Source organism: Aulonocara sp. 'chitande type north' Nkhata Bay, linkage group LG3 (genome assembly GCF_057382095.1).
Source record: "Aulonocara sp. 'chitande type north' Nkhata Bay isolate Kocher_YH1m ecotype deep benthic linkage group LG3, A_spYH_male_GT1.1, whole genome shotgun sequence".
In the NCBI taxonomy this organism is placed as follows: Eukaryota; Metazoa; Chordata; class Actinopteri; order Cichliformes; family Cichlidae; genus Aulonocara; species Aulonocara sp. 'chitande type north' Nkhata Bay.
Window position 1 is genome coordinate 43,178,281 of NC_141346.1, and position 25,049 is coordinate 43,203,329.

Below are 25,049 nucleotides of genomic sequence, written 5' to 3' on the forward strand. Positions count from 1 at the left end.
TCATATCGTGCCAGTATTGCTCAAGCACCAACATCAGCATTGGTATCGATGCTCTCAATATTTGGATCAATCCACCCACCTCTACCAAATAAAACCTGGCCAAGGATCAACTTTAAAATTGTAATTGATTGGTGGATGAGCTCTCTTCAGGGGTTCAATAGTCATTTTTTTACCCATACATGTATTTTCCCCGTTTGAGGACTGTTGCCTTGATGTGTAGGTTGCTGTGACTTTCCATGAAGTTAAAAAGGGGCAACAATAAGAGCCTTTTAATTTGGGGGTTAAGCTGCAGTATACCTTTAACTGCAGCCCTCATAGGTCATAGGACTCTAATTTCACAGCACTAAATTTAACCCAGCAGCTCCAAGAACTGCCAAGTTCAACGAGATAGTTCGCTGGATACGCAGATGCCATGGGTCTCTGGACAGAGAAAAGACGCTAATGAGAAGAGTAATAATTAGTAACAGAGGGAATTGCAGGATGCAGAGAGGCACACTGGCAGGATGGCCAGCACTTTCTGGACAGTGTATCTGGTGGGCTCTACTGAACGCACTGTAGCTCTGGAACAGGAATTTAACAGATGGTAGTTTTAAGGAATAATTTCTGCTATTGGAAAAAAAAATGGAACTCTGAAAACTGCTGTAAAATTCTTGGTACACACATTGGTCGTAGCGTTTACGAACTACACCCCACCGGGCAAGGTAAATAAGAGCAGGACTGAATGCACGCTGCGCTAGAAAAGCCACGCATGCGCAGAATACATCCAATTGTCGAGGTTTCGTGGACATTGGTATAAAAGTAGCATCAAGCCGCTATAAATTAGCCAGAGAAAGACCGGAAAAGTCAAAACTTCCCCTTTAGTATAAAAGCATATTATTGTAATAATGAAAGGAGACGTGGTTTTGCGTTTTAACGAGCAGTTATGTTATTTGTAGTATTGAATTGTAGTATTGTAGTACTGGAGCACAGACAGCTTTCGTGTTTTATTGAGAAGCAGAAAATTTAAAAAAAAAAAAAGGTTCAAAATCTGGTCAATTCACACTCTATGAAAATCAGTGTCATGTTATTCTGTGTGATTGTGTATCTGTAGCAGTATACACAGTGCTGCTTAGACGTCTTGTGCAACCCCTCATTTCTTTGTATTTTGGCTAGACAAATGGGGAATAGTTGGAGTGATTTATTGAAACGCATACAAATATACAGGGTAATACAGCACATATAAGTACTGTCACTTGTGGGAGACGGTTTTTTTCCAGCCCATTTCTTCTTTTGTCCTCCACTTGTTCATTTTCCTCCATTTTTTAAGAACACATCGATTTTGTGGAGCTAAAAATAAATTCTGTTTTTGCTACAGGCTGCTTGTAACAAAGTCCCTAAAGATACAATCTTTGCTAAGTTGTCTGTTGGGTGACTTTTTATGCCTGAATGATTAGGTCAGTGTGAAGTGGGTTAACAACAAGAACAAAAGCACTCCTCTGAAAATGAATGAAAAAGCATCCAATGTCCAAAGAGAAAAGACCTTCAGAGAGTCGGGAGAACTTTTGCTCAAGACCACTTTTAAGGTGTGTTCAAAGAGTGTGGCTCACTGGAAGCAAAATATAAAGAAATGAGGGGTGGCTTTAGACTTCTGCACATCAGACAGTACATTTACAGTGAGCCCACAGTAGATCTCTAACAGATCTAGTTTTAAAGTGTACCCTGTCTTATTTATTATTATTATTATTATTATTATTATTATTATTATTATTATTATTATTATTATTGTTATTATTATTATTATTATTATTATTATATATTTTTCCTATCAAGAAGGCTTGCTCATGCAGTGATGTGAAATGTCATTGTATTGCCATAAATACTGTAGACATTGCATTGAATGTGCTACACTGTAGCTACACTGCAGTATACACTCTATTCTAACTGCATGTAACTAATTAACCAGTGCTAGCTAACGTTACTGGATAACGAGCCCTCCCTTTGCCCTCTCTCCATCTGCAAACATTAGAATCACATAAAAAAAAACCTTCAGGCTGTATTTTATTTTTAAAACCCTGGAAAAGCGGTTACAACTGCGCAATAAAGACGCAATAACATGGATGGGGATTTTATTTTGATAGTTCCAAAGGGAAGCGGGCAGTTTAGACTTCTTTTTTCCCCATGCCCTGACAGTGGTGGGGAGCTGGATGAGGGAAGAGACGGAGAAGGTGGAGTGCAGGGTACAGCCAGCACATACATAGCGGGGTTTAGGGCTCTGATTCTTTTGGGCCAGGCGGCTGAGTTTAGCGGCGGTGTACCTCTTTACGAGGTAAACTGCTCTCTGGGACAGGACAGGTGTGCTAAAAGACCCGGAATGAAAGCGGAATAAAGGAGGTAGCGAATAGCTTTTTGTTTGTTTGTTTGTTTGGAGGAAAAAAAGAGAGACATTTGGGGACATCGCAAACGAGCCACCAAGGAGGAAACAGGCTCCGGGCCAGACGACCGGTTAGCACGGACACTGAGAGGCAAAAGAGGAGGAGGAGGAGGAATAAGGGGAGAAAGGCTGACAAGTGACACAGGAGAGGAGACCCATTATCACTAGGGTGAGTTCCTAATCAAAACATCCTATAGACGGGGCGTGTTTGCGCCTGAGCAGTTCAGTTATCCTGTGCACATGTCCGTCCGAAGCCCTGTTATAGTCCCTTTAACCCCAACCTCAGGCTGCCAGCAGCAGCCTAATTACCCAGAGCTCCAGCACACCCTCCGCTAACCCATCACATCCTGCTACAGTCTGGTTACACTGACGCTTTCCTCCCTGTTTCTTGTTTGGAGGGGGGGAGAGCGAAACATAGCCGTTTCGCCATTATCATTATAATTTATTTTGCTCTTCAAATCCTAAAAAAAGGCACTGCTGAAATTGTCAATGAGAGCAGACTCTGCCACCGCCTCTGTGAACTCTCACAGTCAGCGCACAAACTTTGCGAAAAACTCGCAGGCATCATCTCCTCGGACTGCTGCTGTAGCCATGGTATTAGCTTAGTCATTACTGTGAGGTACAGGCACAACATTCAGTCAAATCTCCACGTCTGTGGGCGTGTGGGCTCCCGGCGCCACTGTGATGCAGAAGCTTTCCTTAATGGTGCGGAGGGTTTAAGGGTCATAAAATGCGGGCTGTCCGCCTTCATCTGGAGGGCCTCGGCCAGAGTGCAGCCGCCAGTGCGCATGAATACGGGGGGTACAGCGACGTTGCAGCCGACGGGCCGTGGCACGTCCTGTGAGCTCTAGGCCGCAGTACACTGCGGAGTGAGCACACAGACTTTTACCACCCGGGGTGTGACTTACCGAAACATTTTTTATTTTGCTTCACAACAAGCGGGTTTAATAAGTCACCCTACGGAGACGCCTCTTTGATTTACTTACGGATTTCAAATGCGAGAGGAGTAGTTTTAGACATTTGTACGCACAAAAAGATTTCCCAAAGTTAAAATGTTCGGATTCGTGAGTTAAACGTAAGAAATTGTGCGTAAATGATCAGTATTTCTTTATTCGGGTACGCATTTTGCACTTTGGGTCAACTTCCGTTGTTTAAATGCGCTATAGGCTCAAATAAAATAGACATGACAGTCAGCACAAAAAGATTCAGGCATTATTCATAATCATGTTTGAAGTATACCCCACCACACACACTCCAAAAAACAAACACACAAACAAAAAAAAACCACAATTCACACAAACACTACAGACAGAAACAAACTATTGATCCTGTCATCCTTGTATCGATCTGACACCGATACCAGCACCGATACTTGGACCAGTCCGCCCGCTTCTAGCTGTTAGTGTTGGTAGGACCGGTTAAGCTGGTAAAGATTAAAACTAGATTCAGTTTTAGCTGAAATGCTAAGTACAAACACCTCCTTACTCTCCTTTCTTTGGCCTCTGCAGCAGGCATGGCAGATGCAGAGCTGGATTTCCAGACTGGTGATGCTGGGGCATCCTCCACCTACCCCATGCAGTGTTCTGCCCTGCGCAAAAACGGCTTTGTTGTCCTGAAAGGCAGACCCTGCAAGATTGTTGAGATGTCCACCTCCAAGACTGGCAAGCACGGCCACGCCAAGGTCGGTAAATTCCTGATGTACAGAATTACACAGGGGATCTTCATGCCGGGACACATCTATCCGCAAAATAAGAATAATGACTGTAATAAAAAAAGGTCTTCTCCAATCTGGACACAGTATAAACGCAGTTCTGAAAGAAGTTTCATTGGAGCTTCAGCTGAGGGAGAATTAGCGACGAGAGTCGGTGAATTAGCACTGCGCGGTCACGGTCACTAATATTAATGCATATGAACTGACGCTTTCAGCCTGTTCAAAAACATTGTGCCTCATCAGGGTTGTAGCTTTCAACTCTTCAAGTACTTGGAAAATTACATGTACTAAACTTGGAAATATTATTTCTAGCAAATCATGCCTTTTAGAGGATAGCAGGTAGCTGAAGTGCTCTCTTTGCACGCCCATTAGAAAGGAGATTGTTCATCCTGTGTGTGTTTTTGTGCGCAGGTGCACTTGGTTGGCATCGACATATTCTCTGGTAAGAAGTATGAAGATATTTGTCCCTCCACTCACAACATGGACGTCCCCAACATCAAGAGAATGGATTACCAGGTGAGACACAGATGCTGCGGCTCCCATGCTGGTAGGAGTAATTCTGCAGCTCCCACAATGAAGTCGCTCAAAGCGACGTCTTTGATAAGACGTCTCTGTCACGCTGAGTTAACGTTCGTGTGACATTAGAAATCGAGCCTTTCCTTCTCCTCGCCTCTGTGAAAGCTTTGATTTGATCATTAGGAATGCGTTATTTGTCATCACCAGAAAATCAACGTCCCCGCCTTTGACAGCACAGCAATAACCACAAATATGCGTGTCGCTGTTTAATAAGCACAAGATTTTCTGATAGAATTTTTCCGGCTGCTCGAGGACAGTCGGCAGTTAGGTAGCAATTGCTTCCCGAGAAAAGGAGGAGGGAAGATTTGCAAGACGTGGACGCGGAGAAGGAAAGAGGAGATGCTGCCGTTAATGACGTCTTTTAATATCCTGTTAATCTTTCATGAGCGCACGGAAGGAAAACAGAACCCTGCGGCTTTGTTACGCAGCCGCGCATTTGAAAGCAAGAAGGCGCCGCATGGATGTATCGAAGAGAGAAGAGGCAGAATTTGCTGTAGTTGTTTCAGTTTCAGGGTTTCACTGATACAGTCGTGACCTCCCGGTGTCTAAAAATAGAACCAGGCCATCAATAATGTTAACAGTAACACTTTTGCTTTACCTGCTGTGACAAGCCAAAGTGTGGACTGGGGGAAAGACCCAGTTTAGAATAGGTGACTTTGAAATCCTCCAAAAATTAAAACCCGTTAAGCTCATTTCCACAAAAACATTTTAATTCTTGGATTCTGCTGTAGTAGCTTTGCATTCCTGAGAGTTTACATTAATCCCTTTTCATCTTATACCCTCCTACGGTGTCGTTTTAGTGCCTCTCTCATTTAAAAAATCTTCTTTTCTGATTGGCTGTGACTCGCAAACAGAAGGTTTGAAAAGCATGTGATCCAGTGGCTCACATGGATTACTTGTCCTTATATTGACCTCCTTACTTAAACTTTGGCCGTGTTTAATCTGGGTATCCACCTGCAACACAGGAAGTTTTCCCAGTACTCCCTGAAGTGCACCCTGTGATTCAATAGCTTGTAGAAACAGCTCGTCTGTACGATTTTATTAGTCTTTCACATCACTGCAGAGGAATTTTCTCTTCTATAAAACATTCCTTCAGTTCTTTCAGATTTGTGAGCCTCCAGTATTTCAGTCAAGTTTTGATGTGAACTTTGACCTAAGTTATTTTCTTTTTCACTCATTCTGTTGTAGATTTAAATGCTGAGGATCGTTGTTGTGCTGTATGACCCAGGTTAGCTGTAGCTGTCAGACGGATGTCCTCACGTTTGACTTTAGTGCTGACTATTGGCTAAATTTCCCAGGATGTGCACTCCTGAGACGGCTGTGGTTTTGTGTTACCACACACCTAAATGCTCTAAATCTGCAAATTGTGAAAACGTCTGCTTTTATAGAAGCTCTCAAACTTGCTGACGATCAGTTAATCAAGTGCATTTCATTATCAGCATCTGATGCTTGTTACCTTCTTAATTCCTTATGGAAGTAGTAAGAGTGCAGTGACGATTGCGCCGCTGGGCTACATAGTCCTGTGAAAACTTTCTTGCACAATGCACTGACTAATGTCTTGTATGCACTATGGAGCTATTTAGCATCTTTCAGGATGTTGTTGTGGTTCTGCAGCAGCAGCTTTACAGTTTCGGCTCAGTCTCTCCCAGTGCTCAGGATGGGCAGTCAATCAGCTTTTACTCGCACCCTGACTAGCTGTGGTTTGTTTAGTTCATTTATTTGTTCTGTGTTATTTTATCGGTGGTCAAAAAGACATTTGAGTTGTAATTTTAGATATTCAGTATCCAGCAGCCATGCTCAGCACCAGGTGAAGATGAATACAGGAGAGCATATATCAGTCAGGTGTTTCTCTATAGAGTCAAGGAAGAGGAAAATTATAGATAATGTAAAAGAAAAATAAACATTTGTCATGTTCTAATGATTCCTCAAATGTAGACTTAAACCTTCTTTTTTTTTTTTACCTCAAACCCATCGCGTACCGATGGAAACTAGGTTACATCATATTTGTGCAGAGAGCAGAGAGAGTATCGAGTGCTGCCGCCGTTGATCAGATATGCTGGATTAAACCATGTTGTGTGCAGCAGTACACTCAAGCTTACAAACTAACAACAAAACTACAGTTAATTAATTAAGGAACAGAAAGATGAAGATGATAAAGTCTCGCTGTGATTAAAGATCCTAATTCATTTAGAGTCTTCTGTCTCTTTTTTTCACTGTTTTTTTTGTTGTTGTCCTCTATCAGCTGATCGGGATCCAGGATGGCTACCTGTCCCTGCTCCAGGACAGTGGAGAGGTGAGAGAGGACCTGAAGATCCCAGAGGGAGACCTGGGAAAGGAGATAGAGAGCAAGCATGAAGCCGGAGAGGAGATCCTGGTGAGCACTGTTGCCTTTTTCTCCCGCGCCTGATACCGGACAGCTTCCATGGCTGCCTCGTTGCGAATTTAAATGATCGCACTTTACATAAGAACTTCTGCTCTTTCAGATCACCGTTCTAAATGCAATGGATGAAGAAGCTGCGATTGGCATCAAAGCCTTGGGGAAATAAGCCCATGCAGGTAAATGCAGAGCTGCGGCTGTGGCAGCACGCAGCTGTTCTCTTAACTCCTCCCGCAACCGCCGCCCTGACCCCAGCCTGCCTGAAGACAAGTGTGTGTGTGTGTCTGCGCTTGTGAGTGTGTCTCATGTAAAATTATGTATGTGCGTGAGTTCGGTCATTACACCACGCACCACCAGCATGTGCCATGCTAGTGCAATGTGTGTGTGAAGTCACGCACAGATGTTGTACATGAGTGGAGCAAGGGGAAGGCAACTCTGGACATCAAGACCCGAGGCTGAGGTTTGCTGTACAGATTTGGCCTTTGCTATTATTGAAAATAAATAAATATGACCTTATTTACAATTATTTACAATTACGAATATGCACTATACTGGAAATATCCATGTTTTTAAATATGAATGCGTGTTTTTGTGTATATACTTGTTTGGACTGGATATATTAGTGATGTCAGATGACAAAATGTTACAAATTCTGCAAATTTTTTTCAAATTTAATACTGTATAAGGTGGTGGTTGCACAGCAGGGTGACCTGGTGGATTTGCCTAACCCTTTAAAGAAACAGTTCACCCCCAAATCAAATATGTGTTTCCATCGGTAGTGCTGTTTATGAATCTAGACTGTTTAAGCATGAGTTGGCCGGTTTTGGAAATATCGTACAGTGGAACTAAATGCCCCATCCATGACACTGTGTTACGTCCCCTAACACACACCATTGATGGAAAGAAAAAAAAAAAGAACAGAAAAATCGTATTACCTTGCTGTGAGCAGTTTCGTGTAGGAACTATTTTGTTTCTCTCGAACTACAACCGTGCTGTGCAGAAGGACATGTGGTTGTACCTGAGGCGAGAGGCTCGAACTAATGGCCCCTTGTAAACACAGATCCTCCTGGCTTAGCTGTCAGAAGTTGCCCACTGCTAGCTTGTCATAGCAAGCTGTTGAGCTACAGGATACTGTTGGTTGACATATATCCTGGTAATAAATACCTTATGTTACCTAGGCAACTACAGCTTGTAAAATCTATAAAGCAATGCATGACTGGCAGGTTTCTTCTTGTGTTGATGCAGTTATTAATAATTGGCTAATAAGCTATCTCCATTCTTTCTTTCCTTGTCAACATTTTGACACACTGAGGACAAATTGAACTCCTGATTTCTCACTCAGTGGTTGATTTATTTTCCTGCTGAGCTAACAGATAAAACAATGAGGCAATTACATCACAGGGTTTTTAATGCTAACACTGGGACAGCACAAAAGCGGTGCTCGCAACTACAGGCTGACTGATTTATTGATATTATGGTGATATGCTGGTATTTTATCAGCCATTATTAGTTATATTGCTATCAGTAAAAGTAAAACAGAGATGGGAGAAACACTCTACAACCATGTTGCGAATGTTGATGCTGCAAAGTTTGTCCAGCAGAGGGCACTGTGGAACTCGCAAACACTCAATGTTTGGGATGCAGCATAGTACAAGCAGCTGATTCGAGCAGAGTTGGGCAAAGCGTAAACAAGTCAATAAACTTAAAAAAAAAAAACTACATTGATAAACTAAAAGCTACAAACACCACAACATGTTTCGTGTGTGTGAAATAAAATTTAAAAAAAATTGGTCGATATATTGAAATATCGGATTTTTAAAACACCAAGTATCGGTATCAGTTTTAACAGTCCAGCCAAGCGAAGTTCACCAATAAACAAGACAGAATGTACTTGTAGAGAAATGTAACTGATATAAAAGTGTTGATATTAAAATAAAATGAATAATAATTATCTGTGTGCGTGGGTAGACTTTGTGTAGCGGTGTCTACACGGCCACCTTGTAGCAAAAAACAAAGCAGACACTAAGCTTCACCGCAGTAATATGATCTGCATTCTTGCTTTGAAATAAGGGAACTCCATTCTTCGTGGAAACATCAGCATGTTGTCGTCACACCGTGATCAGGTTTGACTGCAAACACAGCATGCTTCGTGGGTCGCAGGATTCAAATGGAAACCTCAGAAAGAAAATAGTCCCTACATTAAACTGCTCACGTCGAGGCTTGCGGACTTTTTTTTTTACTCACAGCCAGGTCATAATTTCTGTTCAGATACTTTACTTCTTGGTTATATAAAGACATTATTTTGGCACTATGATCATCACATTCAGGTTATCTCTACAGCCAGGACTGGGCAACTCATGCCAGAACCATCTAGATGGCTAGAAAACACCACAAACCCGAGGAAAACATATACAAGTTTGTCAAACTTGTGTTTCACAGTAACACTATTAAGAGCATGTGTATCATTCTTATGTATAAATATAAATGAAAAGCTGAAAGTTAATATTGTAATATTTGATCAGTGTTTATCTTTTTTCCTGTGGGTTACACTTTATTTTACAGCCTGTTACTTCCTGTGTTTCTTTAAGAAGCAGCTCGCAGCCCTGTTGTAATTGTAACCTGTTTATGCACTTTCTTTCCTGTAATTCGCCTCCACACTGTGGGCTGTAGAATAAAGTCACTGTTATCTGTGCAATGTTTCCTCTGCAGAGGCCAGTTAAACCATCTCATTAAAGTACATCTCTAAGGACAGATATATATATATTTATTTTTCTTAAGCATCTTCCTTCCTGACTTCTCCTTTCCTTTCTTCTCATTCCTCCCTCCCTTCTTCCAATTCTGTTTCAGGGGTAATCGAGATGCACTGGACCTGGGGAAAGGAGGGGATATTGCCTCGTCAGTTATTCTCCCTCTTTGTTTTTCATACTCTCTCCCTCTCAGTTGTCTGTCCCTGCTTCAGGTTCAATTAGTTAATAAATCATTGGAAATGTCAAACAGTTAAAAAAAAAAAAAAACATACTCCATGTACATACACGTGTCCAGGCGTAGTGGTAGGTCTCACAAAAGATGGAGGTGGTGTATGATTGAGTAGCTACTTACAAGCTGTTAAAGTCACGACTATTATTATTTGTCCCCAATTTATAAAGGGCTTCAACTCCACACCTGCATTGTTCTGTTGAGGCTTGCTGAGCGTGTACCATACAGGAGTAAATACATGCCTCGATTTTGTATTTCTGTATGTCACCATTTCAGCACTGGGCCCCTACACGCCCCGCCCCCTCCTGCCGTCATATCATCATTTTTACCGACATGGCACACCAAGGTTCAGCGTGTTTTTGTCTAAAAGTTTAAAGAGACGTGTCAAAGAGAGACAAGAAACCAATCCTCTTCAAGGAGAAATTCTTTTTTCTTTTTTAAAGTCCGCTGGCCAAAACGTTTCGCTTCACTGTTTGGAGTATTATTTGTCGTACTCTCAAACTGTGAGCAGTGATTCGGAGGCGGACGAGTCGTGGCGGTTTGGTGTCCTTACTTTGTGTTCATGCAGCCAGTCCAAACTGTGCAGAATGTCTTCTTGGCCAAAACAAATAAAGACGACACAAACTGCTGGCTGTTGCTTATTGTTTATTTAACAACATTTAAGCAAAAGCTTAAAAAATTTAAACCAGACCTAAACCTGATTGAAGCTGTGAGGGATGATGGGAAAAACTTAAGGCAGAAAATGGCTCTCTTACTTTCTGGTAACACATTGAAACAATCTTTCAGTTAATCTGTAGTAGTGTTCATCAATGTGTGTGTTTGTGTGTGTGAGAGAGAGACAAATCAGAAACATCAATTAAATCCAAATACTGTACACGTTCTCTTCCACTTCCTGCTACTCGATAGTGAGCAAAGGAACTCCAGACACACTGGACACGCCCCTGGTGTCACTGTGGATATGAAGGACCGGCTCTGGACCGCGTAGTCTGGCTTTTATCAGTGTTACTAACAGTTAAACGCACATAAGCACCTCGATGATGGCTTCACAGTGCAAGTAAAATAACAACATTAATTGAAGTAAAATATGAGTCTGAAGCTCAGAGCACATATGTTGAAGAGCTGCTTAGTAGCTTATTAACAACATTAAAACAAAGCTAAAAAAAAAAAAAAACAACTATACAAGGAATAAAACAGATCATAAGGCATAATCCAACCTACTTACAAAAAAAGAAAAAAAAGAAAGCTATTTAAGCGCCAACAGGATCGGCAGAATCTTGAGTGGACTTCTGAAATCTGAGCACCGGTGAGTTTGATCATCTACTTGCCGTGGTGGTAAAACCTCTGCCCGCTTTGGCTGTGGGGCAGGAAGCTATGACGGGGAGCGCTCTGGGGAGAGCTCTGAAACGGAGCCTGGGGAAGGAAAGAGGAACCATGATCACAAGACAGACAAGAAGCAGAACATTAATGAACATAAACACACTGTAGCAGCTCAGACTTTACTTATACTGAATATATTTACAAGAATTACAAGCAATATACAAGTTACTTGACCACATAACACAGAATTAAAAACAAATGGTGTGTGTGTTTTGAGGGTTCACCTTTGCAGTAGGGATCTGGACCGCCATCGATGATGTGGGCAGCAGACCTGGGGTGGAAGGATGCATGGCTGGGGGGTGCATGGGCCTCAAACCACTCTGACATGACGGAAGGAAAACTGTGGTCAGCTAATGGATAACGTCTATTATTTAGATGATCACATATCACAGAGTTTATTTTTGTGTTTGTCTAATATTCCAGCAACATCTGCTGTTTCTGCTTCGCAGCATCTAAAGCTGAAACGGTCTTACTGCGTCAGTAAAGCCCGACTGTTGGTTAGCATGTTCCAGCTGCTTCTGCAGGGGTATTCCTGCTCCAGGGATGTATCCTGCAGAAGATGGTCAGGTTACTTTACAACTCCTCTGAATTTTATGTAGATCGTGGAATTAGACATAGGTATAATTTACAGCAGTGAAACCCACCTTGCTGGGAGGTGAAGTGAACAGGGTAACCAGCCTGCTGGTGAGGGAGGTACTGCATTGCTTGAAATGCAGATGCGCCTGTGGGGAAAAAGGCAAAGTCATTACAATCAATACATCTCACTGTGATCTGATTGTTTTAATGATCAATCAGCGGGTTTCTGACATTACTGACGCCACGGCAGCATCTAAATAGCATGCCGCCAACTCCACGGTGCATCCACACTTGAAAAATACAAGCTTAAAGAAAAATGACTTCGCACTCAGTGGGGGATTTTATTTTTCGGCTGAAATCAGGGCGCTTTGATCAAACGAAAGCTGTCGGCTGGACTGTCAGTTTTGCGCTTAGACTGTTTGAGAGGAGAGTTTCAAACTGTGCGAGAAATGATTTCATAGTTGATTTGTATAAACACGATGTACACGTCTATGTCAATGAAAATCAGCAAAGACTGGCGGCACCTGTGGGCTGAGATGGGCTCAGCCTACTAAAACATGCATCTTGCTCATCAAAAGCATTTCTCTTTACGCCAATGAACACATATTAAAATACCAGCACTGTTTGGTTGGACAGTCGCCCCTTTCTTTTCAAATTCAAACATCCACAGGGCTCTGACGCAGGCCCAGAATGAAGCTTGATCACTCAGACCACACACAGACACACACATACATGATCCACTGCTTACCTGAGGTCACACACTCACACACATAATGTTCTCTGAACCATATATGGACTCAAACAATTACATATATTAGTTTAACTTTAGCTATATTTATGTGTATCACGCTTATTACTGTCAAGACTCTGATAAGGATATCGCCTTAAAACTACTAGAATGCCTTCCTTAGCCTTTGAATAGAGGCTATGCCCTCCGTCTCGACTGCCCAACTATATTTCAAGAAGCCCAGCCTGACACAGCAGCCTACAACCAGCTCAGATTGATTTCTATGTCAACTCCTGAAATCCAAGTAAAGACGGAGGAATCGCACACATGATGCTGATAGTTCATTTCTTTGTGTGTTCACTGTGCCACTAGAGAACATTGTTTGAACATTAAAGGACAAAATTACCTCTTACACAATTACAACTAGTGTATAACGCATGTTTGTGTTTGTGTACTGTGATGCACATCACCATCCATCAATCCATCTGTGTTTATTATTATTTTTTTGTAATCATTTTTGACCTGGTGCCCTATGGCACTGCATGTTATTTAACTCCCTCGTTTCCTGTTTCTTCCTGTCTTATACAGTTTTTTTTATCGTGTATATGATAAAATATGTAAGTCATGTCACTGTGACACATTACCCAAATGTTTACTGTACCACTGTACACACTGACAGCAAAGAAATCTTATCTCATCTTACCTCTGATCTGAGAGCTGCTTGCGAAACTGACTGGCACTGAGGGTCCAGGGGCGTAGCTGGAAGGATGCTGAGCCTGAGCCACTCCGTAGGGCTCATGGACCCCCTGACCTCCGCTGAACTGGCCGTGCTCTGCGGAGCCTGAGCTGAAGCCAGGCGTCTGATAATGACGTGCCTAAAAGAGGACGACGTGCACATGTAAACACTGTAAGAAGCATATTATATAGATTGTATTATATTTTATAAATTCTTTAACTGGAACACTCCTTTTACTCACAGGGAGGACAGCAGCTGGGAACAGCTGTTTGCTCCTTTCTCCGAGCAGTGGGCCAGGTCTGCTGTGGCTGACTGGATTGCCTGAAGGAGAGAAAAGGAGAATGTCACTATATGAAAAACAATGACGACTCTGGCAACGCGCAGAACCTGGAACTTTTCTCACCTTGAATGCCGAGGAGGTGCTGTCCTGGGTGCATGGGCAGACTCTGCTGGTAGCTCGCTGATGTCAAAGTTGTAATATCACTAAAGAGGGAGACCAAAAAGCTTAACCGACAATTAACAATCCTTTGACAAAACAACAAACTAAGTGAAGTATATATATATATATATATATATATATACCTCTGCTCTTTTCTTCGTCTTTTCTCCTCTTCGTGGAGAACTTTCTTGAGCTGTAAAAAGAGCTGATGTTTCTCTTCTTGTAGTCCCTGAAGTTTTTCCCCCATCTTCATCACCTGATGTTTATTTGAGGAAATCATGGTGTAAGAACACACAGACTTTGTTTTGTATAAAGCTGGGAGCACAGACTAGCTGAAATGTCACATTTCAAACCTGTTCTTTCGTTTCCTCCAAGGACATCCTCTCCTCTATCTCTTTTGTCCTCTTCCTCTCTTCCTCTTCCTTCATCTTCTGCTCCATCATTTTGTCCACCTCTTCCTCCTCTGAAAAAAGTTTATTTATTAAGGTGAGTATAGTGTAGCTACTTTTTTTTGATTGCCTTTTAGATCTATGACCAAAGAATAGGTTGCAGGCAGACAGCTATAACATATACACTCAGCAGGCAATTTTTTGGGTACATTTTGCTATTATAGGGTTGAACCCCTTTATTCTTTTAAAACTGTCTTAATTCTTCACTGGACATATTCAACGATGTGCTGTAAACGTTCCTCAGAAATGGTCCATGTTAACATGGCACATCACACACCTGCTGCACATTCATGATGTGAATCTCTTGTTCCACCGCATCCCAAGGTGCTCTATTAAATTAAGATCTGGTGACTGTGGATGTAGTTTAACTACAGTGAACTCACTGTCATGTTCAAGAAATCAGTTTCAATTTGATTTGAGGTTTGAGACATGCAAACACACATGTTCATGAACAATACAAGAAAATCGCTTCAGTTTCCTCGCTCAAGATCAAAGTGAAACTAAAGGAGAACTGATAAGCCCTCAGGAAAAGAGAAGAACTATTTGCTGAGAATATGAATGACCTTACACTTCTCCCACCGCAAAGGATTCTGGGAAGTAGCTAGCCGGTCGTCACGGCAAAGCTACGAGAGCATCTCTCAGCATGGGCCCGAAAAAAGTTCTGTCAGCCGAGGAAGGAGACGATATTAAGAAGTCGCTGGAGTTTATGACAGAGGAGATTTCTACTGTCAAACTGCAGCAGAAAGCCATCCTGGACCTGGTCGAGGAAGTTAAGGCTCTCCGCATCCAGAACGCCGAGAAGGATCGGCGGCTGGCGTACCTGGAGAACAGAGTGGCGGATTTGGAGCAGTACACCCGGATGAACGATGTTATCATCACGGGGCTTCGCATCAAACCCCGGTCATACGCCCGGGCGGTTGCCACTGACAATGTAGGAGGGCCAGGAGAGGAAGATGTCAACTCCATGGAGCATCAAGTGGTTACCTTTCTACGGTCCAAAGGTGTGGAAGTGGATTATAACAACATTGAGGCTTGCCACCCTCTACCCCGAAAAAATGACAGTAACAAACCAGCCATCATTGTGAGATTTGCAAACAGAAAACAGAAAACAGCACTGTTAAAACAAGGAAGGAAACTGAAAGGATCCGATGTCTTCATGAACGAACATCTGATAAAAAGAAATGCGGACATTGCCAGGAAAGCACGTTACTTGAAGAAACAGGGAAAAATTCAAAATACATGGACCACCAACTGCAAAGTATTCATTAAACTCAATGGAACACCGGAACAAGCCAAAGTGTTGGTCATCAGAAATATGGAAGAGCTGGACAAATACTGAGGTCAACTTACTCTGGAGGTATGAATACACATGTGACGTGACACACAACACAACACATGGCACAGTCCAAAAGAACTTCATCTGCATCCGGCAACAATATCAACATGACTCATTGGAATTCTCTTTATGATAATCTGGAACTAAGAACATTTCGATACACAGACCATAATGTTCTAGACTTAGAAAAGGATATAGACCCGGAAAATAATTTCTTCTACAACATCAGCTGTAACTGCTGCTACTTCACTGATGAACAGTTTAAGCACACCATCAACACGGAAAATAAATTATCAATAATCCATTTTAATAGCAGAAGTCTGTATGCCAACTTCAACAATATAAAGGAATATCTAAATGAGTTGACAAATCCATTTGGAATTATTGCCATTTCTGAAACATGGATCAATGCGGAGAAAGGAATGGACTTTGGACTGGAGGGATATGAAGTGAATTTTGTAAATAGAAGGAACAAGAGTGGAGGGGGAGTAGCTGTGTATGTGGATAAAAACCTAAACTACAAGGTGGTAGAAAGTATGACAACTGTAATTGATAATTTACTAGAATGTATAACAATTGAAATTTATAAGGAAAAAGAAAAAAATGTAATAATTAGCTGTATATATAGAACACCTGGCTCTAGTATTCAAGTATTTAATGACTTCATAGAGGAAATATTCTCTAAAACAAATCAAAAAGTTATGTTTATCTGTGGTGATTTTAATATTGACCTGTTGAATCCAAAAAAGCATAAAATGACCGACGAATTCCTAAACACTATGTACAGTTTGAGTTTACATCCTAAAATAACCAGGCCTAGCAGAATTACACCACATTGTGCCACCTTACTTGACAATATTTTCACTAACAATATGGAAAACAACATTGTGAGCGGAATATTAATTAATGACATCAGTGATCACCTACCAGTTTTTGCAGTTTATGACACTAATTATAAGAAAAATCAGCATGAAGAACAACTGAGATACAGACGTGTAAGGACAGAAGAAACTATGACTGCATTTAAGAACGATCTATTAAATCAGGACTGGGACAAGGTGTACAAAGAAGCTGATATTGATATTGCATATGGCATATTTTTAAGAATATTCATGGAGTTGTACGATAAAAACTGTCCAACAATAAAATACAACAGAAAGCACAAATATTCAGATAGACCATGGCTCACTAAGGGTTTACAAAATGCATGTAAAAAGAAAAATACACTCTATAGGGAATACCTAAAACAAAGAACAAAAGAAGCTGAAAATAAATATAAAAAATACAAAAATAAGTTGACCAATATTATACGTGTATGTAGAAAGGAGTATTATAGTAAAATATTGAACAACAATAAACATAATATGAAAGGAATATGGGATGTTTTAAACGGTATCATTAAAAATAATTCTGGACAACAAAGTTATCCACAATACTTTATCGATAATGGCAATATTATGGAAAACACTGCTGATAAGGTCAACAGCTCTAATCATTATTTTGTAAATATTGGACCAAAACTGGCAGAACAAATTCCTGAGTCACTGCCATCAGTAGAATGTAGTGAAAACCTGATTGATAGGAACCCTAACTCAATGTTCCTCACATCAGTGGAGGAAAAAGAAATAATTGACATTGTACACATGTGTAAATATAAAACATCTACTGATTGTAATGATATTGACATGAAAATCGTCAAGAAGGTCATTGAAGGAATTGTAGGACCTCTAACATATATTTGCAACTTATCATTTCAGACGGGAAAAGTGCCAAACAAAATGAAAATAGCTAAAGTTGTGCCGCTGTATAAAACCGGGGATAGACGCCACTTCACAAATTACAGGCCTGTTTCTTTACTACCACAATTCTCCAAAATCCTAGAAAACCTGTTTAATAAACGATTAGACAAATTCTTAGATAAATATAAATTACTCTCTGACAGTCAATATGGATTCAGATCAAAAAGATCAACATCTCTGGCATTAATCGAATCAATTGAGGAGATTACGAATGCTATAGATCAGAAACAGTATGCAGCTGGAGTATTTCTGGATCTCAAGAAAGCATTCGACACAATCAATCATGACATATTAATTAATAAACTGGAACGGTATGGGATTAGGGGGGTTGTACTGCAATGGGTGAAAAATTATTTAAGTGACCGGAAACAATTTGTGAAGCTGGGTGTCCATTCCTCATCATGCTTGGACATTGCTTGTGGTGTTCCACAAGGCTCTGTACTGGGTCCAAAATTATTTATTATTTATATAAATGATATTTGTAAGGCATCTGATACATTAAAATTAGTATTATTTGCAGATGACACAAATATTTTTTGTTCTGGGGGGAATCTAAAGGAGCTGCTGGATACAATTACTTCAGAAATGTGCAAAATTAAAAAATGGTTTAACAGGAACAAACTATCGCTAAATCTAAGTAAAACTAAAATTATCTTATTTGGGAATTCCCTTAGAAATGCACAAGTGCAGATTCATGTAGATGGTGTGGAAATTGAAAGAGTACTTGAACATAAGTTTCTTGGTGTGATTATAGATGATAAATTAAACTGGAAGTCTCATATAAATCATATACATAACAAAATTTCAAGAAGTGTCTCAATCTTGAGTAAAGTAAAACACATTCTGGACCACAAATCACTCCACATTCTCTATTGTTCCCTGATTGCACCGTATTTGAATTACTGTGCAGAGGTTTGGGGCAATACTTACAAATGTTCGCTATCATCAATCTTTATATTACAAAAAAGGGCCATAAGGATAATCCATAAAACTGGTTACAGAGATCAGACAAATCCACTATTCTTAAAATCAAAAATTCTAAAATTCACAGATCTGGTTCATTTTCTCACAGCACAAATTATATATAAAGCAATAAATAACCTGCTTCCTGACAATATTCTAAAAATGTTTTCTAAAAGGGAACGGGGATACAATTTGAGGGGGGAATTAAATTTAAAACATCCTCGTATCCGTACAACATTAAAAAGTTTTTGCATCTCTGTGTGTGGAGTGAAGCTGTGGAACAGACTAAGTAAAGATATGAAGCAATGTCCAAGCATGGCGCAGTTTAAAAAGCGGTTTAAGGATATGGTTTTTACAGGGTACAGGGAAAAGGTAGAGATTTGATAGGGTGTTCTTGTCTAATATTTTCATGTGTGTGCACATGCACGGGTTTGTTGGTATGGGTATATGTATATATATATGTATATGTATGTATGTGTACATATATATATATATATATATATATATATATATATTAAATATATATAAAATTGTAGGTTGTGTATCCTTCAGGTGTTAATGGGGTTATTGAAAATGTGTATATGTGCGTATGTGTGTATATAAGTAGGTATGGATAGATAGAAACATATATGTGTATATATTTAAAAAAAAAAAAAAAAAAAAAAAAAAAAAATTACACATAACATATAATGTAATTACAAGGAGGTATTTCTGTAGTCTATTGATACTAGATAGTGGAAAAGGGGTGGGATTAAATAAGCTTATGCTTCTTCCTGCTCCTTTTTGAACATGGACGTTATTTGGAGTTGTGGTTGCTCGTTTTCCTTTTGTTTGCTTTGTTCATTTGTCTCTTTTAATTCTATTTTTTTTATATACTTTTTCAACATGTTCAAAATAAAGATTCAATCAATCAATCAATCAATACTCAGGCTGACGACTCTGATTTTGTACTAAGAGGTCCACCGTGTGCAAAGAGAAAAATCACCATATTATTGCACCATTGATACAAAGCAGGATGGAATCATACTCTTATGCCGTTTACACCTAAAGGTGAGCCTACCATCTGAATATTGCAGTAGAAACTGACACTCGTCAGATCAGCAAATGTCTGGGGGGGTTTTGTCAGTCTTCTGTTGCAAAATGTTGGTGAGCCTGTGCAAACTGTAGCTTCAGTTTCCTGTTCTTAGCTGATAGGAGCAGTGCCCTGTGCTGCTTTAACCCATCTGCTTCATGGTTTGACGTGTTGTCCATTCAGTGGCACCTTGGTTGTAAAATTGTTTTAGCAAAGTCATTTAAATCACATTTTTTCCTCATTCTGATGCTCAATTTGAACTTCAGTGGGTCGTCTTGACCATGTCGATATGGTAAATGCACTGGATGATTATAAATTTGTGCCTAACAAACCAGCAGGTGAGTGTATTATTACACAAAAAAATCACAATCATGGATGGATAGATTATTCGAAGAATATATGCATAAACATAGGACTTGAATCTAAATGAGGCAGGCAGATCTTAGTCAAATTTTACAGAATTACAAAGAATGAACATGAAAAGTTAATTTGTTTTATTGACTAAATGCTAAAAACAATTCATACTCTGGTTGGCTGATATTTAATTGTGACCAGGAGTATTACCTATCCAAACACAGCTCAGCGTCTTAACAGTGCTTGCTTATTTCTACAAGATTCCTTAAAGGTGTCAGATGTGACACACTAGGGCTAAAATACTTTTTAAAGCGCATACACACATACACACACACAAAATGAGAAAGCACCTTGTCTCTTGCGCTCTCTTTCCCTCATTATGTGTTTGTGGAGAGCTCTGGCCATCGCGTTGGACAGCTTGGGTCTCTCAAGCAGGGCGGGCATTGTGACAGGCAGTGGAGGGGCCAGCTGGTGTGGGTCAAAATGTCAGTAATGAATCGACAAGGTCAGAGGAAATATTTAGAGTTCATTAAACTACATCAAAGTGTGCATCTACGCTCACTCAAACAAGTGTAACAACCACAGGCCTCGCTAGCTAGCCGATATCGGCCTAAGTTAGCACAGATAGCTGTACCTCCCAATACATGACGATATTTAGAGTAAAATGCACCAGCAGAAAACATAGTAATTTAATATAACAAGTGATGTAGCTTACATGTGTAAACCCCTAACAAAAATAACATATTTAAACTTAACCGGGGGAAAACGCTAGCTAGCGAGGCTAGCTGCAGAGCACTTTACTGAGTTACGTATTTTATCCTACATGGTCTACTTTGAATTCAGTGCTGATAAAACTGTAAAAAGCTTACTTTTATTTCGTTGTGAGTCTTTTAATAAGAATCTAACCGTCTGGCGGTTTTTTAGCTTGATAGCACTCGAGCGGTTAAAACAGATAAAAATCAAAACGTCTCCCACAAAACATAAACAGACGGAGCGATTTCCAGACCGGTGATGCTGTTGCATTTCCGGTTCAAAGAAGGCGGTCACGCTTCGAAGTGCACTTTGGGAGTTGTAGTTTGGAAGTGCAATGCGGCGACTCTCACGTCGACGTCAGCAAAATGAAACTTCCAAGCAGTTTTGTGTATGTCGTGTTTTTATTTCTTGATGCTTATACAGTTTTATAGTTCAAATATTTGATTTCCTATCAAGGGAAAGATTTAGGAAACACCAAAGCCTCCTTGTGCCGAATGTGGGCTAACCAATTTGATTTCATTGGCAAAACATGAGTAATTTCCTCATTACTTACAACAGTAAATTACATGTTCCGCTTTATTTTTCCCCAGTCTGAAATATGTTTTAATACTTTCATTACATACTACCTATTTTGTTATTTGCTACTTACACAGAACTATTTAACTATTAGATCAGTCAAAGTACTTTCTAACTGCAAGTCTCATTCATCCAAACACTTTTCTTTTCATAAATGCACTGAGGTCAAGTTGGGATTTAGTATCTTGGCTAAACATACTTTGACTTGTAGGCTAGAGAAGCCAGGGATCAAACTACCAACTCTCTGATTAGTAGAAAACCTATCCTACCAACTAAGCCACATCAGAGCTTCCTTCCCAACGTTTATTTTTTGTATGCCAGTCTACTTTTGTAACACTTAAAGAAAGCAGGTGGAGGAAAAAAATAGATGTTGGAGTCAAATGTCTTTCTTGCATATATCAAAAATTATAAACATACACGTGGACATGCATGACTTTGCAAGTCAGATTATCAGTGCAGCAACAGAAGCTGATATGATAAAGCAACCCACGCAACCAGAAGAAAAATGAACTAAATCACAGGTTCATGTTTTTGTATGTTGTGCAAACTGTAACTCCCTTGAAGCGCACAGCATCAAATTAACCAGTGTAATGTTTCATTACATTGAAAGCCACAACTCACATGGCTAAAAAAATAAAAAAAATAAAAGTGTAATTACTTGTTACCCTGTAGCAAAGGGACAAAAAAGACAAACAGCAGGTAGTTTTTCCATCACATTTTATTATGTATGGTCATGAATAGAGAGAAAAAGCCAGTTACGCAGCTGTATACAGAGTTCAATTGTAATTTTTCTTCTTACAAAAAAAAAAAAAAAAAAAAAAAAAAAAACTTAAAAAATAGAAGAAAAAAAAATTGCACTCAGCTTTACACAATCCTTAGAAAGTAAGCCATCTAAAAATTAACAACAATAACAACAATAATCATTAGCAGTCAACATAATAGTCTTACCACTGAAAGCAGAGGATGATTATTTAGTCTGAATTCTATTATACTCCTTGCAAAGGTCCAATGCAGAGTAGCAAGCTAAATTCTCCTTGACATGCTTTTAAATAAATTTTGTCACTTTAGTTTGTTTTTTCCTAGTGAAAGAGTTCTTTCCCTTTCATTTCTCAGCCTAAGCTCAAGCTAACAAAACTGAACAAAAAAAACCCCCCAAAAAACATTTGCGTTCATTCTAAATAACACCCAATTTAAATCCTTTCTCCCTTAAACCCGGAGTAGCTATAGTAAAGGCCTATTTCTAGTATTATTTCATTAATCTCTCTCATTGTTTTTAAGTAAAGTACGATCGGTTTTGACACTAGAAATTGAACTGGCCATGAGACCACTTAGTTACTGTTGAAAAGAAAAGCGGGAGACAAATACAATTCAGACTGCAGAGTAATAAAGACAGAACTGGATGCGAGAGGGGTAATGCATGGGTGGTGAAAGTGCATTTGACATATTCACTCTGGGAACTGTAGGCTGCTGAGCTGGATTTAATATTTAAATGAATGAATGGATGTGGAGGTCTCAGAAAGGTGGGTAGTGGTTGAAGTGGGATCAGATTTCCCTTTGGCTGTCCCCATACACACTCTCATCACTGTAGGCAATGTAGAGGAAAAAGTCCTCTTCATGATGCTCCTGATGGGAGGGGAAAAAAGAAAAAAACATGTTAGCGCAATATCAATAATGTAGGGAGAGGCTAAGGAGGAACAACCAAAGGCAACATGCTGGTTAAGCCATAATGTGAGAGCATGTGAGTGAGCAGGAAGCTTAACAGGACTCTTGCCTGGTACAACAATCCCATGGTAGCTGAGGTGGGTGGAATGACGTTGTTTACAAAGAAGAAGAGCGCATCCTCAGCTCGCAAGTGGATTCTTTTCCGGATGAGGAAGTAAAACTGACCCACTGATGAAAGAGAGAATATGTAATAGTAGAAATTTAACATGTGACATTACAACTCTAAAATAGAAGTCAACAACTTTTTATACTCCAAGGCAATGTTTACCCGTCAGGTCAGAGGGGACAAGGTACTTCTTCTTGTCCAGATCTCCTATTCTGGCTTTGGGTGCTTTCTCCACAATTACCTAAAGGTTAGAAAAAAAAAAGAAAGAAAAAAAACAAAAAAAAAACAAAAACAGGTGTACAACATGTTTTTATTACAAAGGCTGCAATATGGTGTTCACTTCATTGTCTCAGAAAAGGGATCTGAGAGTGTACCAAACTGTCAGTCAAGCGAGGCCAGGCACATCAAACCCAGACGAAGTGTTTAATATAACACAGATTATATTTCACAAAAGTATTTCAGTGTTAGAAAGAACCTGGTATATTTACACCCCGGCTATCAGACGTGCGGTTTAATTTTTGAACGCCTTCCCTACTAAACCTTTTTAAGTCTCTCTCCAGTCTAAAAATAGGACCGGTAAAATATCACTTGCCCACACGGTAAACACTGACTGCACAATTAATCAGCGTCCCCCCCCCCCCCCTTTTTTTTTTTTTTTTTTTAAATGAATTAGCACCTGATGTGCATTTTTTGTCAGTACCATTTTATGATGGTGAATGATAGTTTTAATTCAAATGATCATACAAAACACGACATCTGTGAATGTTCTCTGGGTCTTTGGGAAGTTATAATGGACTGTTTTCACCATTTAGTGACCAAATAAGTATTCAATTAATAGAGAAAATAAGCAGTGGTTAATTGACTACGATAGTTAATTGTTTGTTGTAGCAACAGAACAAGTTTACGGTAAACTACGATTGAAGGACTGTAAAACGAAAGCTTAAAAGTGATCATGATTGAAAGGAAAGTGTATTTCGTCATACTTTACAGGAAAAACCCGAAATCCCCACATTAAATCAGCTGATAGTTGTGACACAGACGGCCTCGATAGGCCAGACTAACTGGGGAAAGCCTTTATGATTTATCTGCAAGGAGCTGGGCGACGTAAACAACCCCGTTTTGTTGACAGCATCTATTTTAAGGCGCTCTACTGCGTTTCAACATCCAGCTACAGACCACTAAAAGAGTCTGTGCACACCTGCATGTCTTCACCGTAACCACCGTCACAGTCATAACCACCATTATTTGGCCACCAATGATGATTCACGGAAGAATAACACGGAGATCACCTGCTGGCCTGCTCACAGCGGCCGAAATTCCTACTTAACCTCTGCCGTTGTTAGCTACCATGTGTGGCGGTTACAACGTGGCAGTAAACAAACTAAGCAATATATTGTGTGGGTAAAATCTCTCTACAATATCACATTTAGATTTTAAGATTAAATTAGTAATAAAAATAAAACAGTGAGCATAACGAAATTAGCCTGACAGCAGTATAACAGCAAGGCAACCTAGCTAGCTGTCAAGGTGCTAACGTTAGCTACTTACTGGCACCCTGTCCGGATACTTCTTTCTTATTTTCTCGCCTTCGGACCGCCTCTTCTCAAAGGGATGCTCTTCTTTGTACTGAAACTTCATCTTTAAAAGAGATGACAGACAACAAGTCGGTCACTCCGCGGTGGTACGGGTTGCTTAAGAACTGACTCGAATCGCGGACACACAAACACAAACGATGCTAGCTAGCCTTAGCCTCGCCACAGCTGTTTTCCTAGTGCGACTGCAGCGGAGGGATACAATAACAACATGACGTAGAGGAAATGGGTAGTTCGCAGGGGCGTACCTCACCTTGTTTTAAACCCCATTAACGTCGACTGTGTGATGATAATCGACGCGTATTCAAGAAGAAAATAATAATAATCTTGAAATAAACAGTATACGAAGAGCTTACGAATCAATGTTGCCTTTCTGTCTTTTTCTTTTCTTTTACGTGGAACTATTTTATTTTTTATCAGCC

The 25,049-nt window shown here is 40.0% G+C and overlaps 4 protein-coding genes across 7 annotated transcripts; 2 read left to right on the forward strand and 2 right to left on the reverse strand.

Moving 5' to 3' along the window:
* The first annotated feature begins 411 nt into the window (after positions 1-411).
* On the forward strand, positions 412-11,292 carry LOC147335787 (eukaryotic translation initiation factor 5A-1). 3 transcript variants are annotated; one of them, XM_086282171.1, is made up of 7 exons: positions 412-701; positions 2,408-2,579; positions 3,919-4,091; positions 4,533-4,637; positions 6,940-7,071; positions 7,181-7,253; positions 9,922-11,292. In XM_086282171.1, the coding sequence occupies exons 3-6, from the start codon at positions 3,924-3,926 to the stop codon at positions 7,241-7,243; spliced, it is 468 nt and encodes a 155-aa protein (XP_086138297.1). In that variant the 5' UTR covers positions 412-701; positions 2,408-2,579; positions 3,919-3,923; the 3' UTR covers positions 7,244-7,253; positions 9,922-11,292. The 3 variants fall into 3 exon arrangements, with proteins under 3 accessions (XP_086138297.1, XP_086138306.1, XP_086138287.1); XM_086282180.1 differs by lacking the exon at positions 412-701 and having other exon boundaries at positions 2,145-2,579; positions 3,922-4,091; XM_086282161.1 differs by lacking the exon at positions 412-701 and having other exon boundaries at positions 2,146-2,579.
* gps2 (G protein pathway suppressor 2) lies at positions 10,679-20,906 on the reverse strand. Of its 2 annotated transcripts, none has more exons than XM_086282138.1 (11): positions 20,748-20,906; positions 20,229-20,346; positions 14,259-14,368; positions 14,049-14,161; positions 13,870-13,949; positions 13,708-13,787; positions 13,434-13,605; positions 12,072-12,149; positions 11,901-11,977; positions 11,652-11,747; positions 10,679-11,460 (listed from the first exon to the last, which is right to left on the reverse strand). In XM_086282138.1, exons 2-11 carry the CDS (start codon positions 20,320-20,322, stop codon positions 11,368-11,370), a joined length of 993 nt encoding a protein of 330 aa, XP_086138264.1. In that variant the 5' UTR covers positions 20,323-20,346; positions 20,748-20,906; the 3' UTR covers positions 10,679-11,367. The 2 variants fall into 2 exon arrangements, with proteins under 2 accessions (XP_086138264.1, XP_086138257.1); XM_086282131.1 differs by having other exon boundaries at positions 13,870-13,970.
* Positions 13,716-15,825, forward strand: LOC147335789 (uncharacterized). Its single transcript, XM_086282149.1, has one exon. It carries the CDS (start codon positions 14,998-15,000, stop codon positions 15,691-15,693), a length of 696 nt encoding a protein of 231 aa, XP_086138275.1. The 5' UTR covers positions 13,716-14,997; the 3' UTR covers positions 15,694-15,825.
* A 1,001-nt stretch (positions 20,907-21,907) lies between the features above and the next one.
* Positions 21,908-24,824, reverse strand: LOC147335790 (gamma-aminobutyric acid receptor-associated protein). The gene is made up of 4 exons (XM_086282241.1): positions 24,584-24,824; positions 23,198-23,276; positions 22,979-23,097; positions 21,908-22,830 (listed from the first exon to the last, which is right to left on the reverse strand). Exons 1-4 carry the CDS (start codon positions 24,671-24,673, stop codon positions 22,750-22,752), a joined length of 369 nt encoding a protein of 122 aa, XP_086138367.1. The 5' UTR covers positions 24,674-24,824; the 3' UTR covers positions 21,908-22,749.
* Between the last annotated feature and the right edge of the window lie 225 nt (positions 24,825-25,049).